The 16,574-nt window shown below is 37.3% G+C and overlaps 1 protein-coding gene across 10 annotated transcripts in view; it reads right to left on the bottom strand.

Annotated features, from left to right (window-relative positions):
• Window positions 1-16,574, bottom strand: part of EXOC6 (exocyst complex component 6) — a 190,444-nt gene that overhangs the window by 30,365 nt on the left and 143,505 nt on the right. For all 10 annotated transcript variants that reach the window (XM_060405010.1, XM_060405012.1, XM_060405015.1 and 7 more), the window contains one exon: window positions 3,701-3,774. In XM_060405010.1, the coding sequence (XP_060260993.1) occupies window positions 3,701-3,774 (74 nt within the window). The remainder of the gene's footprint in view (window positions 1-3,700; window positions 3,775-16,574) is intronic.

The raw sequence follows: 16,574 nt of genomic DNA, 5'->3' as shown, positions 1-16,574 counted from the left end.
ATACAGTAGTATAGTAGTATGCTGAAGTGCTGTGCTTAGTCACTCAGTCATGTCTGACTCTTTGCAACCCGATCGCCAGCCTCCTCTGTCGGAGATTCTCCAGGTAAGAATACTGGAGTGGGTTGCCATACCCTCCTCCAGGGGATCTTCCCAACCCAGGGATCAAACCCAGGTCTCTAGCTTTGCAGGCGGTTTCTTTACCGTCTGAACCACCTGGGAGGCCCCATGGTAGTTAGTATAGCACAGGGAACTCTATTTAATATTCTGTGATCACTTATATGAGAAAAGAATCTGAAAAAGAATGAATATATGCATCTGTATAACAGAAACAATTTGCTGTACAACTGAAACTCACACAACATTGTAAGTCAACTATACTCCAATAAAATTTTTTAAAAAATTATGTGATCCTAACTACAATCCTCAGTTCAGTCGCTCAGTCGTGTCCAACTCTTTGTGACCCCATGAACCGTGGTATGCCAGGCCTCCCTGTCCATCACCAACTCCTGGAGTCCACCTAAATCCACGTCCGTTGAGTCAGTGATGCCATCCAACCATCTCATCCTCTGTCGTCCCCTTCTCCTCCTGCCCTCAGTCTTTCCCAGCATCAGGGTCTTTTCCAATGAGTCCACACTTCACATCAGGTGGCCAAAGTATTGGAGTTTCAGCTTCAGCATCAGTCCTTCCAATGAACAACCAGTACTGATCTCCTTTACGATGGACTGGTTGGATCTCCTTGCTGTCCAAAGGACTCTCAAGAGTCTTCTCCAACACCACAGTTCAAAAGCATCAATTCTTCGGTGCTGAGCTTTCTTTATTGTCCAACGCTCACATCCATACATGACTGCTGGAAAAACTATAGCCTTGACTAGATGGACTTTGATGACAAAATAATGTCTCTGTTTTTTAATATGCTGTCTAGGTAGGTCATAACTTTCCTTCCAAGGAGTAAGCGTCTTTTAATTTCATGGCTGCAATCACCATCTGCAGTGAATTTGGAGTCTAGAAAAATAAAGTCAGCCACTGTTTCCACTGTTTCCCCATCTATTTCCCATGAAGTGATGGGACCTGATACCATGATCTTCGTTTTCTGAATGTTGAGCTTTAAGCCAACTTTTTCACTCTCCTCTTTCACTTTCATCAAGAGGCTCTTTAGTTCCTCTTCACTTTCTGCCATAAGGGTGGTGTCATCTGCATATCTGAGGTTATTGATATTTCTCCCGGCAATCTTGATTCCAGCTTGTGCGTCCTCCACCCCAGCATTTCTCATGATGTACTCTGCATAGAAGTTAAACAAGCAGGGTGACAATATACAGCCTTGACGTACTCCTTTTTCTATTTGGAACCAGTCTGTTGTTCCATGTCCACTTCTAACTGTTGCTTCCTGACCTGCATACAGGTTTCTCAAGAGGCAGTTCAGGTAGTCTGGTATTCCCATCTCTTGAAGAATTTTCCACAGTTTATTGTGATCCACACAGTCAAAGGCTTTGGCATAGTCAAAAAAGCAGAAATAGATGTTTTTCTGGAACTCTCTTGCTTTTTTGATGATCCAGCGGATGTTGGCAATTTGATTAAGAAGACGTGGCAAGAATACACAGAAGAACTGTATAAAAAAGGTCTTCACGACCCAGATAATCACGATGGTGTGATTACTCATCTAGAGCCAGACATCCTGGAATGTGAAGCCAAGTGGGCCTTAGGAAGCACCACTATGAACAAAGCTAGTGGAGGTGATGGCATTCCAGTTGAGCTATTTCAAATCCTGAAAGAAGATGCTGTGAAAGTGCTACACTCAATATGCCAGCAAATTTGGAAAACTCAGCAGTGGCCACAGGACTGGAAAAGGTGAGTTTTCATTCCAATCCCAAAGAAAGGCAATGCCAAAGAATGCTCAAACTACCGCACAACTGCACTCATCTCACACACTAGTAAAGTGATGCTTAAAATTCTCCAAGCCAGGCTTTAGCAATACGTGAACTGTGAACTTCCAGATGTTCAAGTTGGTTTTAGAAAAGTCAGTGGAACCAGACACCAAATTGCCAACATCCACTGGATCATCTACAATCCTACATGACATTATAAACTAGAAAAGCATAAAATTCATAGAAACTGAAAAAATAGTAAACAATAAATATTAAAGGACTCAGTTTTCTATATAATCTTACTAGGGGAAGAGGACAGCAAGAAAGATAACTACTTGTGAAGAAAACAGATCTACCATTAGTAGTAAGAATATCTTCTGGTAAACTGAAATGGAAGTTCAGAATCCACTTTTTTCATTTTCTACTATCTTCCCCAACTTAGTAAAGCTAATCATCTATAGATCTAAGTAGCTAACCATCTACAGATCTAGGTCATTCATAACAGTGTTCCTTGTTTGGCATAATACACGAATGCTGACTGTAAACAGAAATAAACATGATTATATTTTATATGTTCAGTGCTTTACAGATTATAATTGGGCAACAGGAATGGCTTTTCTAATTTCCTTCTAAACCTGACTTGAAATATGAGTTATTTCCACACGACTCACTGTCATATAAGTATTCCTAGCCATTTTGTGGATACTGTGATTTTCTAAAGGATTATTAAGTTCCATAAGGATGGAACTATCTTTAATAATACTTTTGTGCGGATTTTAACCACATCTCCCCTCTCCAAATAATTAGTACCTAGTAGTTCATAAATACTTATTGAACATTGGCTTGGAATGAGCAAAAGCAGCTCTACGGTCAAACATTTAATGAAATCAGAGCTCTTTAACGTCACTGTGGAAGAGTTTACTCATACCAATAATGGTGGAGCCCCATCTATCTCCACCCGCCAAAGGGGATGGGAGCATTAATAGACTGATATTTAATTCTATCTTCATCTGGTTCTTCTTGCCAAAGGCGGCAGTCACTCCTGTTGTCAATTCCAACACTCCTGAGCCCTCTTACTTGGATTTACCCCTCCTCCACACTCTTGCTTGATTAAACACCTTAATCCTGGGATTAAGAAAGAAAAAGGAGGGGGAAAGAGGAAGAAGCGCATAAGAAGAAAAATTATGAGGGAGATGGGACAAGGTAATATGGAGAAAATAAAGAAAATGGCAATATAGTAGAGAAGTTAAAGAGTAGTAAAAAGAATAGAAGAGATTTAAAAATCACCACATTTGTCATTATATTTAGAGTTATATGACTGGAAAAGAATTATGTAAACGTCACTACCACCACCATAATTAACTACCTTTAAAAATTAGTTTTATTCTTCTTTCTGGAGGCATACAGAAAAACCATAAAAATAACACTCTTTACGCTGACAACATTTTAATCAAGGGATTCCTTTTATGGTTGTAATAATTTATATTTAACTTGGGTCCTAACACTAATGTTATACTACCAAATTTTCATATATGACCATAAAATCATTAAGAACTTAAAGCATCAATAAACCAAAGGATAAAGTTAGTATTTAGTCATGTGCTTTGCTAATAACAACTAAATTAAATAGTCACCAACAAGAATGCCCTATGAGGTTGAGACACTGAATGGATACAGGTTCAGAGAGAAGGACCAAACACCTAGTTATCAAAGAAGCACTTCTCTGAAAAAAAATGTTTCAAGGCAAAAACAAGCATTCCTATAGCATTAAAAAAAAAAGAAAAGAAAAAGGCAAGAGGTAGAAAGCAATAAATGAAAAGTACATTATTACATCTTACTTGTCTGAGGTCAATAAATGCAAGTTGCAGGGTATCTCCTTGGAATCCTGGCACCGGCTCAGAGCTGGCAAACACTATTTAAAAAAAAAAATATATATATATAAACAAAATTGCAAAATATACAAGGGTTTAAGCACTAAATTAATTTCTACTCATTAAAAATATATTAAAATATTTACAAGTAATCATTTCAAATAAAGACTATTTATAACCTTCAATTTCACCACTGAGAATGTTCTCCACACCCATTACCACAAATATTTCAATCATTTCAAACTTCTAATCTGCCATTTAATTACTCTAAATCATTAATTACAATAAATTTTAAATGGTTATCCCACGAAAGTTCAAGGGTAGTAATATACTTCAATCAAGAAACGTTTTTTGACTCTTTTTAGCCTTAGGTGAATAGAAGCATTTTGAAACTATACTGATGGCATGGTTATCAAAATACTTGAAAACATCTGCTTTGTTATGGATTATGCTCCATAAAATCCTACTTCTAGCTAACAGCAATAATAGGCAGCCATGTAAGAAAGCAACACATAGGTGAAATGTTCGAATTAGCAAAATGAGGATGATGCAGGAATATTTCAAATAATTTTTTTCCATAAAGGAATCCCACTTCTTTAAAAACTAGAGATATCTTAAAAATTAGATTTCATAAGACAGATTTCTTAATATCTTTAGACAAAAAATATTTTGAAAGAGCCAAGCTACACAGTTAGAGATCATAATTCCCAGACAAGTGATTAAACCCAGGCCACTGCAGTGAAAGTACTAAGTCCTACCCACTGGACCACAAGGGAATCTCTTTCAAAAATTTTTTGTACTTACAAAAATTTAATACTAGTAACACAGCTTTGTTTAGTTAATTGAAGACAATCTCAATACTAGTTATTCTGAAAACCAAAGCCTTGTGGCTCATTAAAAAGACCCTATCATTTTACACACATGCTTCTCTGATAAGAATACGAATGTCTGCCACCACTTGCCCTCCCCACTAATACCTGACTTTTCTTAGAAAGTACTGCAAATTTTCCATTTGTTAATTTATCTGAGCCAGTATTTTAGAAACCACAAAAAATTTTATATAGATTTTGGAATAACAAAAATAATTCTTAACTTTATTTTCTATGTGAAATACAGTTTAGAAAGGCTCAAAATCAACAATTAAAAAACATAAATATACGAAAGTCTAGAACAGCTTAATTTATTTGGCATTTTTAGAGAATGAAGAATTCAAATTAAGTTTTTACTGTGCATGTTGTACAATTAATGATCACTTTTACTTTAAGCATAAAAACTTTTTTTTCATCATAAGCATTTTTTCCTAAAATTTTAAACTGCATCATAATTCTTTCCATGTCTTTTTAAAAAATAATACTAAATACTATTTAAACTTTTCTTAATTCTCTTCATTGATAACCATTAAGAACAATTTTTATTCTACACAATAAATTCCCAGGGCTGCTATAGTATTAACTGTTTTCTATTACATTTAATAGCTCAGAATGCTGTGTTCTTGTGTCTATATTTTATAAATTTTCTGCCTTCTCTCTTACAGTTTTTACATAAATTCTTCTTCCCTGCTCTCTCACTCATCTCTTATGTCATCTATAATCTTCTTGAGCAGTAAGTCAGCTAATTGTACTAGAATAGTACCTAAAGGAAGAGAAAATATAGTTTGAACAGGATCCTCTCCCACAAGTAATGTGAATGAGTTTATATACGCCTTTGAGTATATGTACCTTTTAGTTACTCAGAGTTACACCATTTTCCTCCCCACTTCCTGGTTCTCTGCTAGGTAGGTACTAAGCAGCTATGCCCATTAGATAGGTGACTATATTCACCTTTCTCAGGCCCCCTATTTCTGGAAAACTAAGATTCATTCAGCAAATCTAATCATACTTTTCACTGTTTAGTATAATTTACTCACATCACTGTCTTTTCACACAATGAAAAGTAGAAAACTCTGGGACTTCCCTGGTGGTTTAGTTGGCTAAGACTCTGAGCTCCCAATACGGGGGGCCTGGGTTCCATCACTGGTCAGGGAACTAGATCCTACACAATTAAGAGTTTGCATGCTGCAACTAAAGATCGCATGCTGGTACAAAGCTCAAATTTCCCATGTGCCGTAACTAAGACCTGGCCCAGCCAAAAAAGGAAAAGAAGTAGAATAGTTTCATACTGGTGCAACTCCATCACCCCCTACCATGGCCCAGATAACTGGTTACCTCTCTTTAATAACATGAGATCTTAACTGAAAAATAACAAGCAAAATTCTAATACCTTAAAAGTAAAGATTTTTTTTTAATCTAAAAAGTTCTTTTCTTAAGACCATCCAGCATATTGTTGGCTTTTTTGGCAAGTCTCAGGCTACTCTTTCCAAGCAACAATTAACTATTAATCCCTAGTTGTCTCTAACCAAGACTATAAATGTTAGCTCAGCTTCTACCATCACCATATATACAGACACACACACACATAGACTTCCTATCACACAAAGAGACTTACTTTATATATCAAACACAAAAATCAGCTCAATTCCAATTATACTTCAATTATTATCTACTTAATCTTCCAGAATTTTTCTACACGGAAAATAATCTGTCAGTTTTCTGCTCTCTCAATTCCTATTTGAGATACTATAGTTTAATAAGCCCCAATGCTTGGCATTAAACCAAAGAGTTTAGTGTTAAAATTATAATAGTAGCATAAATTTATATAGTACTTTATAGCTTACAAAGCACTTTCTCACATACCATCGTCTTTGATCATTATAATAACTTATCTTAGCAAACAGGGCATGTAGATGATGGATCACAAAGTCTTGCAGCTAGAAAAGACACTCTCTTTGGAATATCTCTAAGAGTCCTCTGAAGGCTCAGTTTAAAGACACCATGTTCTTAATTTTAAAGGGCAGGGATGTTTAAATTGATTTGTCCAGATTCACACAGCTAATTCAGATTTCCTGATATTGAATTCATTGATCCATTATCTGGTTAAGTATTCAGCCTCATCTTATATACCATCTCTCCTAATTATGTAACCAATATGGAAGTGAAATTCACTACTTTATAGCTCTCAGGTCTTTCCCACAAATGATTCTTAGGGCTAAGAGGCTTCATATCTTTTTCTTTACTTCTCTAAAACTCTGATGCAGTCAATCCTGTTGTTTTTAACCTTCTACAGTATCTTGAGTCTGAATCTGTATCTATCTTAATTCAAGCTATCATCATTTCTTGCTTGGATTACAAAAAGACACTCCCTATTTGGTCTCTCTGCTTCTTGTGCGCTCTTTCCATCCACTTTCACCAGTATGATTTATATCAGATGTAAATATGATTTGTGACACTTCATAGTGTAAAACCTTTCACTGGCTCTCCATCACCTTCCCAATAAAGTAGACAGGTAAGGTCCTTTACAACCGATCTCTCTAAACTGATCTCTTACCACTTCTGTAGGGGCGCCTTCCAAACCACCTGCGCTTCCTTGTATGCGCCACAACCTCTTTTCACAGTACCTCTGCTCCTTCTGCCTGGAGCATCCTTTCTCTTCTTCAGTGGGTAACTCTTACGTATCCTACCTACCATTCCATACATCTTCTATGGAAGACGTCCATTACCCTGAAGGCTGGGTTAGGTCCCTCCTCTGTGATCTCACTGCAACGCCTAACACAGCCTAACTACAGTACCTGTTTTCCTATCTTATAAGTCATTGTTTACCTGTCTGTGTTTTCCCACCAGACCATATGACTACTGGAAAGTGTAAATCTAGAACATTCTGTGCATATTTCATGTATTTATTTCAAAATAATTAAGGGTGAATACTTCAAATGTTTCCTTCAGCCAAAACTAAATCGTGAGTTCGTCCACCAAACAAGAAGCTCACAGAAATAGATTTTGGGTTTTGTTTTAACTTTCACATACGCTGCGCCTAGTGTACAAGAGATATTCAGTAAATGTGTTGAATGAATGAATAATACAAATAATTCATTTATTCAAATGCTGTCCCAATAATTCTAGAGATAGATTTCAAGCTATGAACTTCTTAAAGAACTGATGACTAATTTTATTTGGGGATCCCTTTAGTTTGTCTTCAGATCCCTCCTTGGCTCATCCAGATTCTCATTTTGTATATGCTTTGTCATTTTCTTTGTTCTTTTCTCTTGGGCCAGCTTTTTATTTAATAATACCTACTTCCTAATATGATTTCTTTGTCTTTGTCATTAGTCAGACCATTAAGAGTATTTTTTAAAAACATATGTTGATTTTGGTCTTTCAATAAGATATTTAAAAATAGGTTCCCAGCTTTCTAAAGGTTTTTATTGCTTTTTTCTAAAGAAAGTCAAAATCTTTGGGTTTTTTTTTTCTCTTAGTGCCTCCAATTTGATTATTGCTTCTTAAAAACAAAACTTCATGATATATTCATTTCCTCTTATTTTTTGCTATAACATGGAACTTAATACTGATTCCGAGTTTAAAAATTCTCTAAGATTAGAGAGGGAGGTGTCATCTTATTGGGAAGGTAAAACTTTGCTGTATTAGTCTAACTGGGAAGAAGATAAGACTGCATTAATTTAGATGAAACTAAAAGCAAAAAATAACACCTGCTGGAGAAGTTGTGGTAATAATGACCAAAAAAACAAAAACAAAAACAAAAAACACTTCCAAATTGTAAATCTCTGAAGTTTTAAGAGAATAAACAGTATCTATAGGGGGAAAAAAAGAGCTTCCCTAACAGCTCACATGGTAAAGAATTTGCCTGCAATGCAGGAGACCTGGGTTCAACTCCTGGGTCAGGAAGATTCCCTGGAGAAGGAAATGGCAACCCATTCTAGTAGTCTTGCCTGGAGCATCCCATGGACAGAGGAGCCTGGCAGTCTACAGTCCATAAGGTCACAAACAGTCCAACATGACTGAAGCAACTTAACACACATACACATAGGGAAAAAAAGCACTACTTATTTGTAAATATAACAAGACTTTAAGTAGGAAAATACCCCTTCCTGCCCTTAGGATCTATAGACAGATGTACAGGGTTTGTATGGAGGGAGGAAAGATGGCTTAAGAAGTCAGGCTGTAAGTATATATCTTTGGCATGAAAATAAAATCCTTAAATAGTCTTGTCCTAGGCAGACAGTTATCTTTATCATAAGATGTAGATTATTTGGAAACAATCTACATAGAGTAAGAAAAGTTGTCAGGGGTTGGGTGGAAGTAGAAGAAAGAATTTCCACGGAATCAGAAGAGTAAACAGATCAAAAGACTGAAAAAGAAGATGAGGAGGCTAAGCTAGATAAAATCTCAAAACTTTGCTTGTGGATAACAAGGCAAGGGCATATAAAATGGAATAATTTTGTAACTAAATAAATGACTGAATATAAATACAAACAGTCTGCATATTGAGACTGCTCATAATTCCATTTCTTATGCTGAAGATTTAAGGTAGCTAGTTAGAACCCAAACTTTGGCTAGGCAAAGTATTCTACGTGGAACAGATGTGTAATTAGAAGGGATGACGAAGAGCACCATCTAGTGGTTTTCCTAATGGTGAAGAACCCATGCCTGGAGTCTGAGGACTTGTGAGATTTCTGGACTGTTATATTCTGTTACGTGTGGCTGGTAGCGGTGGAGGGCAAGCCTCTGGAACCAATGCCCCTGTACATTCGTCACCCCACTTATATAAAGTAGTGTCTATTCCTCTCCCTTTCTTGGAAAAGGAGCAAATTTGATAAATTTGATACCTTAAAATGCCATTAAGACCAGGAACAAATTCAAGTAAGCAAATAATGTAACAGCATCCAGCTCACTTGAAAAAAAAAAAGATACTGAAATATCCCCTCATACCATCAACACAATTTTCCCAGAATTCTTTTATTTTGGGGTGTAGACCTTTTTCAAGGCTAGAAGAGATGTCCTGAGATCTTAGCCACATACATACAAAAAAGTCTATAGGTTTTTGTTTGTTTGTTTGTTTTTTGAGGTGGGCTAAGTCTTTATCCAAATGAAAAACAAAACAAAGCCTTCAAATGTAGAGATTCACCTATTTTTCAATAATTCATCATTGAAAAAGATACCAGTGCTCTTTAACTTGGAGCTTTTCTAGTGTTTATGAATTTAAGATGTTAAATTCTTAGGAGCTGATGACCTCAACTAGATTTTTATGTAGAATATATTATATGAAAAAGTACATTCTCAAAAAGTATATGAAGAAGTATAGTCTTATTCTGGGTACTTCAAATCCTTTGGAAATGTTTGGTTATTTTTTTATAGAGTTGTGAAGGATTTCTCAGATACCATTACAGGAACTTAAGAGAGTATTTTTATTTTTTCCTCTATACAGTTGCATTTGTAAGATATCTTATATTGGAATCCAATATATGAGATGTTTAATAAAACAAAAGCACATACACAGACTTAGAATATCAGCTTCATGCCAAGCTTGGCAAATGCTTCTCCAACTAAGAAGTAATTTCTCTGGAACTTATATAAAATCTGTAACAGGATCAAAGGTTCAGTGCAGTTCAGAAGGAGGCTACATTTGCAGTTCCAAATGGATGCCTTCCTGACTTCTCCAACCATATAGTTATACTAATAATATTGATTATGGTCAAGTTAACAAAAAATACGTACTTTATTCATGCATAAACACTACCTAATACTCTCAATCCATCCAGCTTTTAACTAAATTAGGTCTGCTTCTTATACTCTCTCACAGTGCCATCTACTTCTCTAAAATTTAACAACTTGTAATCATATTTATTTGTGCAATCATAAATAAAATGAATGTCTTCCCACTGGGCCTAAAACCCAAGAGGGTTAGGACCTTTTCTGTTTTGTTTACATTGTATCCCCTAAATGCCACGTACTTTGTAGCAAGTGAAGTGAAGTTGCTCAGTCTTGTCCAACTCTTTGCCACTCCATGGACTGTAGCCTACCAGGCTCCTATGTCCTTGGGATTTTCCAGGCAATAGTCCTAGAGTGGATTGCCATTTCCTTCTCCAGGGGATCTTCCCAACTCAGGGATCGAACCTGGGTCTCCCTCATTGTAGACAGACGCTTTACCGTCTGAGCCACCCATGGACTGTAGCCTACCAGGTTCCTCTGTCCTTGGGATTTTACAGGCAATAGTCCTAGAGTGGATTGCCATTTCCTTCTCCAGGTGATCTTCCCAACCCAGGGATCGAACCTGGGTCTCCCTCATTGTAGACAGACGCTTTACCGTCTGAGCCACCAGGGAAGTACTTTGTAGATGTGAAGAAAGTAATTAATATATGGCTTTGACATTCATACTCTTCTTTGTCTTAAATTTTACTACCTCTGAATCCTAGGATATATTTTGGAAATTATGAATTCCAAATCCAATTTTCACAGGAAAAACTGAGGCTTCTCAACTGTTAAATACCAAAGCTACTTGTTCAAATCCAGGGAGAGCCAGGACTAGAATAATGGTCTTAACTTCCTGACATGTGCTCAAACCATCTTAAGATTAGATCAGTGCAAAGAAATAAGAGGAAAAAACAATAGAATTGGAAAGACTAGAGATCTCTTCAAGAAAATGAGAGATACCAAGCGAACATTTCATGCAAAGATGAGCTCAATAAAGGACAAAAATGGTATGGATCTAACAGAAGCAGAAGATATTTAGAAGAGGTGGCAAGAATGCACAGAAGAACTATACAAAAAAGATCTTCACGACCAAGATAATCACGATGGTGTGATCACTCACCTAGAGCCAGACATCCTGTAATGTGAAGTCAAGTGGTCTTAGGAAGCATCACTACGAACAAAGCTAGTGGAGGTGATGAAATTCCAGCTGAGCTATCTCAAATCCTAAAAGATGATGCTGTGAAAGTGCTGCACTCAATATGCCAGCACATTTGGAAAACTCAGCAGTGGCCACAGGACTGGAAAAGGTGAGTTTTCATTCCAATCCCAAAGAAAGGCAAAGCCAAAGAATGCTCAAACTACTGCACAATTGCACTCATCTCACACGCTAATAAAGTAATGCTCAAAATTCTCCAAGCCAGGCTTCAGCAATACATGAATCATGAACTTCCAGATGTTCAAGCTGGTTTTAGAAAAGGCAGAGGAACCAGAGATCAAATTGCCAACATCCGCTGGATCATCAAAAGAGCAAGAGAGTTCCAGAAAAACATCTATTTCTGTTTTATTGACTATGCCAAAGCCTTTGACTGTGTGGATCACAACAAACTGTGGGAAAATTCTGAAGGAGATGGGAATACCAGACCACCTGACATGCCTCTTGAGAAACCTGTATGCAGGTCAGGAAGCAACAGTTAGACCTGGACATGGAACAACAGACTGGTTCCAAATAGGAAAAGGAGTACGTCAAGGCTGTATATTGTCACCCTGCTTATTTAACTTCTATGCAGAGTACATCACGAGAAATGCTGGGGTGGAAGAAGCACAAGCTGGAATCAAGATTGCTGGGAGAAATATCAATAACCTCAGATATGCAGATGACACCACCCTTATGGCAGGAAGTGAAGAAGAACTAAAGGGCCTCTTGATCAAAGTGAAAGAGGAAAGTGAAAAAGTTAGCTTAAAGCTCAACATTCAGAAAAACGAAGATCATGGCATCAGGTCCCATCACTTCATGGGAAATAGATGGGGAAACAGTGGCTGACTTTATTTTGGGGGGCCCCAAAATCACTGCAGATGGTGACTGCAGCCATGAAATTAAAAGACGCTTACTAGTTGGAAGGAAAGTTATGACCAACCTAGACAGCATATTCAAAAGCAGAGACATTACTTTGCCAACAAGTGTCCATCTAGTCAAGGCTATGTTTTTTCCAGTGGTCATGTATGGATGTGAGAGCTGGACCATAAAGAAAGCTAAGCGCAGAACTGATGCTTTTGAACTGTGGTGTTCGAGAAGACTCTTCAGAGTCCCTTGGACTGCAAGGAGATACAACCAGTCCATCCTAGAGGAGATCAGTCCTGGTTGTTCACTGGAAGGACTGATGTTGAAACGGAAACTTCAATACTTTGGCCACCTGACGTGAAGAGCTGACTCATTTGAAAAGACGCTGATGCTGAGAAAGACTGAGGGCGGGAGGAGAAGGGAATGACTGAGGATGAGATGGTTGGATGGCATCACTGACTCAATGGTCATGAGTTTGGGTAAACTCCAGGAGTTGGTGATGGACAGGGAAGCCTGGTGTGCTGCAGTTCATGCTGCAAAGAGTCGGGCATGACTGAGCAACTGAACTGAATTTAACTGAACTGAAGGGGAAGAAAAGTTCTATATAAGTTCATATGATTTCATCCCTAACTCAGACATTTTATCAAGTCTGACCTGTGTGTGTGTGTGTGTGTGTGTGTGTGTGTGTGTGTGTACATGCACACTCAGTTATATCTGACTCTTCATGACCCCATGGACTGTAGCCCGCCAGGTTCCCCTGTCCGTGGTATTTTCAAGAACAACAACAGAAAAAGACCTGAAGATAAATGACTGAAAGGGGAATGAAAATAATTCTACAAGAAAATAATAAAGAAATTATGACTGTCCAGTTCACAACAGATGAAGTTAAACAGTCATTTAAACATAGTCATCAAATATGTGAAGAATTTCATAAATGATCAGTTATGTATATACCAAAAAGTTGAATGGTCTTGAAAAGAAGTACAGCAGCATCAACTGGCCTTAACTTTTTTCCCAAAAGAGTAGCATTTTATTTATTCATTTATTTATTTTTGGCTGTGACGAGAGGCACACAGGATATTGGCTCCACATGACCAAAGATCAAGCCCATGTTATCTGCAGTGGAAGTGCCGAGTCTTAACCACTGGATCTCCAGGGAAGTCCTTGTCCTTTTTGATAACAAAGTTAGGAGACTCCAGAAAAGCAAATGTAGGCTATAGAGACTTCTTGATTTGTTAATTTGTTCATTTATGCAACAGATACTCTGTGAGCACAGCATTCTGCAGGTTGCCGACAACTATAAATTCTATATTGAACTTAACTTCTATCCTATATGATTGTATCTCTTCTCTTTCCCCGCTTTTCTTACCCTTCCTCATCTTTTCTTCTTTTCTTCCGCTCTTCACACCACCCACCCCAAACATGGGATGCATTCTCAGGTCTCTTCCACTAGGAGAGTCTCTGATTCTAACCACCTATTCATATCAAATTTATTTATTTACTATCTTTATGTATTCCCACCTTCAAAATGTTTGGAATCCATTTTCTTCTCTTCATTCCTACTGCCCAAAGTCAAGTTCTTTCTATCCTTCATACGAAAATGTTCAATAGTCTTTTAAAAGGTCTTCCTACTTGCAGTACCTCTCTCATTTCAGTTTAATTTCCACATGATAGAGTTAACTTTCTATAATATAAATTTTACCATGTCCTGGTCTTTATTAAAAAGTTTCAATGTATCGCTATTGCTTATTAACTAAAATCCAAGCATTCAGAAGTCTAAGTTTTTTCAGCCATATCTTTCAATACTTTCAATCATGCATCTTATAGTCTAGCTACAAAAGACTGTATGAAGATTCCGTAAGCATTCTTTCATCACAGTGCTTTTTAGAAAACTGTTTTAATTTTTACTTATTTATTCATGGCTGTGTTGGGTTTTTGTTGCTGCACACGGGCTTTCTCTAGCTGCTGTGAGTAAGGGCTACTCTTCGTTGCTGTGCACAGGCTTCTCACTGCAGTTGTAAAGCACAGGCTTTCCTTTTTGTAAAGCACAGGCTCTACGCGCACAGGCTTCAGTGGTTATAGCACTTGGGCTCAGAAGTTGCAACTCATGGGCTCTAGAGTGCACAGGCTTTAGTAGCTCCACGGAATGTGGAATCTTCCTGGACCAGGGATCAAACCCATGTCCCCTGCATTACCAGTTGGATTCTTATTCACTGTACCGCCAGAGAAATCCCAGCACAGTGCTTTTGCCTATGCCATTCCCTCTGTTCAGAATGCCCTTCCTTGCTTTTGATGAAATCATACTCATCCTTTAAGACTGTCAAACTTCACTTCCATGATAGTCAATCTTTTCAATCCCATGGCATGTATAATTAATTGCTCCCTCTTTTCAAGTAGTATGTACTTCTATAAAGAATTTATATTCTACTATAGCTATTTACATGTCTGTTTTCTCCCCATCCAGTATGTGAGATCTTTGAAACCTGATTCATCTTCTTTATTTCCCAGTAATAACAGGTAATAGGTTCCCATTAAACATCTGAATAAATGAATCTTTCCTACAAACTAGTTGACTCTACAAGGAAAAAATTCAGTTACAGACTGAAATTTGAGCTCAAGCCAGTTTAAAACCTTAGAAGTCTGTGTGTCACAAGAAATACCAGGGAAAAGGGCACAAACATATTTGAAAAAATAAGTGAGCACATGGATGAATCAGTACTAATTCTTTCACCACTAGAAAAACGAAACAGCAACTAAAAGCATAATGGCTGAATGACATGAGAAACTGAGTTATTCTAACTTTCTACCTCCCCAACCTCAACTGGTTGTGCTATTTGTTTCTACCTGCAGAATGACATTTTAAGGTCTAGGAAATATATGCATAATGTTTCTACAAAGTAATAAGGATGGAAAAATAATCAAACTAGATAAAAGGAACATTTAATTCAAAATAAAGGCCATTCCTGATCCTTAGATTTGATGCTCACCTCTTATTGTTTAAAATCTTTAGACTGAATTTCTTGAGGTGCCCAGGATCTTTGGTGGTTTACGATATCTAGGTCCTGATCTCTGCTATCTGACTTTCTTGGACTCTGGATTTCTTACTAGCATAACACAGACTAGTAGGATTGTGACAAACCAGTCATAGACTTTTAAGTAATAGTTTCTGAACCTTTTGAAGGGAAAGAAATAACTACGAATCAATATGGACCTACAAGGAATCAGAGCAGTAACATTTTCTTCTTTGAAAAAGTAATTAACTCAAGGATGAGGAAAACTCAATGGCCATTATTATTCCTATAGACCAGCAAGGCATCCAGCAAAGGCGTTCATAACTTTGACTTACGACTTAAGATTCAAAACTATGAGTTAAATTCAACTAGGGAATTAGCAACTGGCTAAAGAAATCTAAAGACACCCACAAGATTCTGAATAATGGATCTAAGTCAATATGAACAGATAGATCCATATAATGTGGTTCTCAAACCTTACTGTGCATCAGTATCACTTGAAAAACTTATTCAAAAAGAAATTGTTATATCTTGTGCCAAAATTGCTAGCATATTGAGTGCAGCACATTCACAGCATCATCTTTTAGAAACTGAGATAGCTCAGCTGAAATTTCATCACCTCCACTAGCTTTGTTCATAGTGATGCTTCCTAAGACCCACTTGACTTCACATTCCAGGATGTCTGGCTCTAGGTGAGTGATCACACCATCATGATTCTCTGGGTCATGAAGATCTTTTTGTACAGTTCTTCTGTGTATTCTTGCCACCTCTTCTTAATATCTTCTGCTTCTGTTAGGTCTATACCATTTCTGTCCTTTATCGAGCCCATCTTTGCATGAAATGGTCCCTTGGTATCTCTAATTTTCTTGAAGAGACCTCTAGTCTTTCTCATTCTATCGTTTTCCTCTATTTCTTTGCACTGATCATTGAGGAAGGCTTTCTTATCTCTCCTTGCTATTCTTTGGAACTCTGCATTCAAATAGGTATATCTTTCCTTTTCTCCTTTGCTTTTGGCTTCTCTTCTTTTCACAGTTATTTGTAAGGCCTCCTCAGACAGCCATTTTGCTTTTTTGCATTTCTTTTTCTCGGGGATGGTCTTGATCCCTGTCTCCTGTACAATGTCATGAACCTCCATCCTGTCTATCAGATCTAATCCCTTAAATCCATTTCTCATTTCTACTGTATAATCA

Source organism: Ovis aries, chromosome 22 (genome assembly GCF_016772045.2).
Source record: "Ovis aries strain OAR_USU_Benz2616 breed Rambouillet chromosome 22, ARS-UI_Ramb_v3.0, whole genome shotgun sequence".
Classification (NCBI taxonomy): domain Eukaryota; kingdom Metazoa; phylum Chordata; class Mammalia; order Artiodactyla; family Bovidae; genus Ovis; species Ovis aries.
The sequence above is the reverse complement of the archived record's forward strand: the minus strand, read 5'-3'. Positions and strand labels throughout refer to the sequence as shown.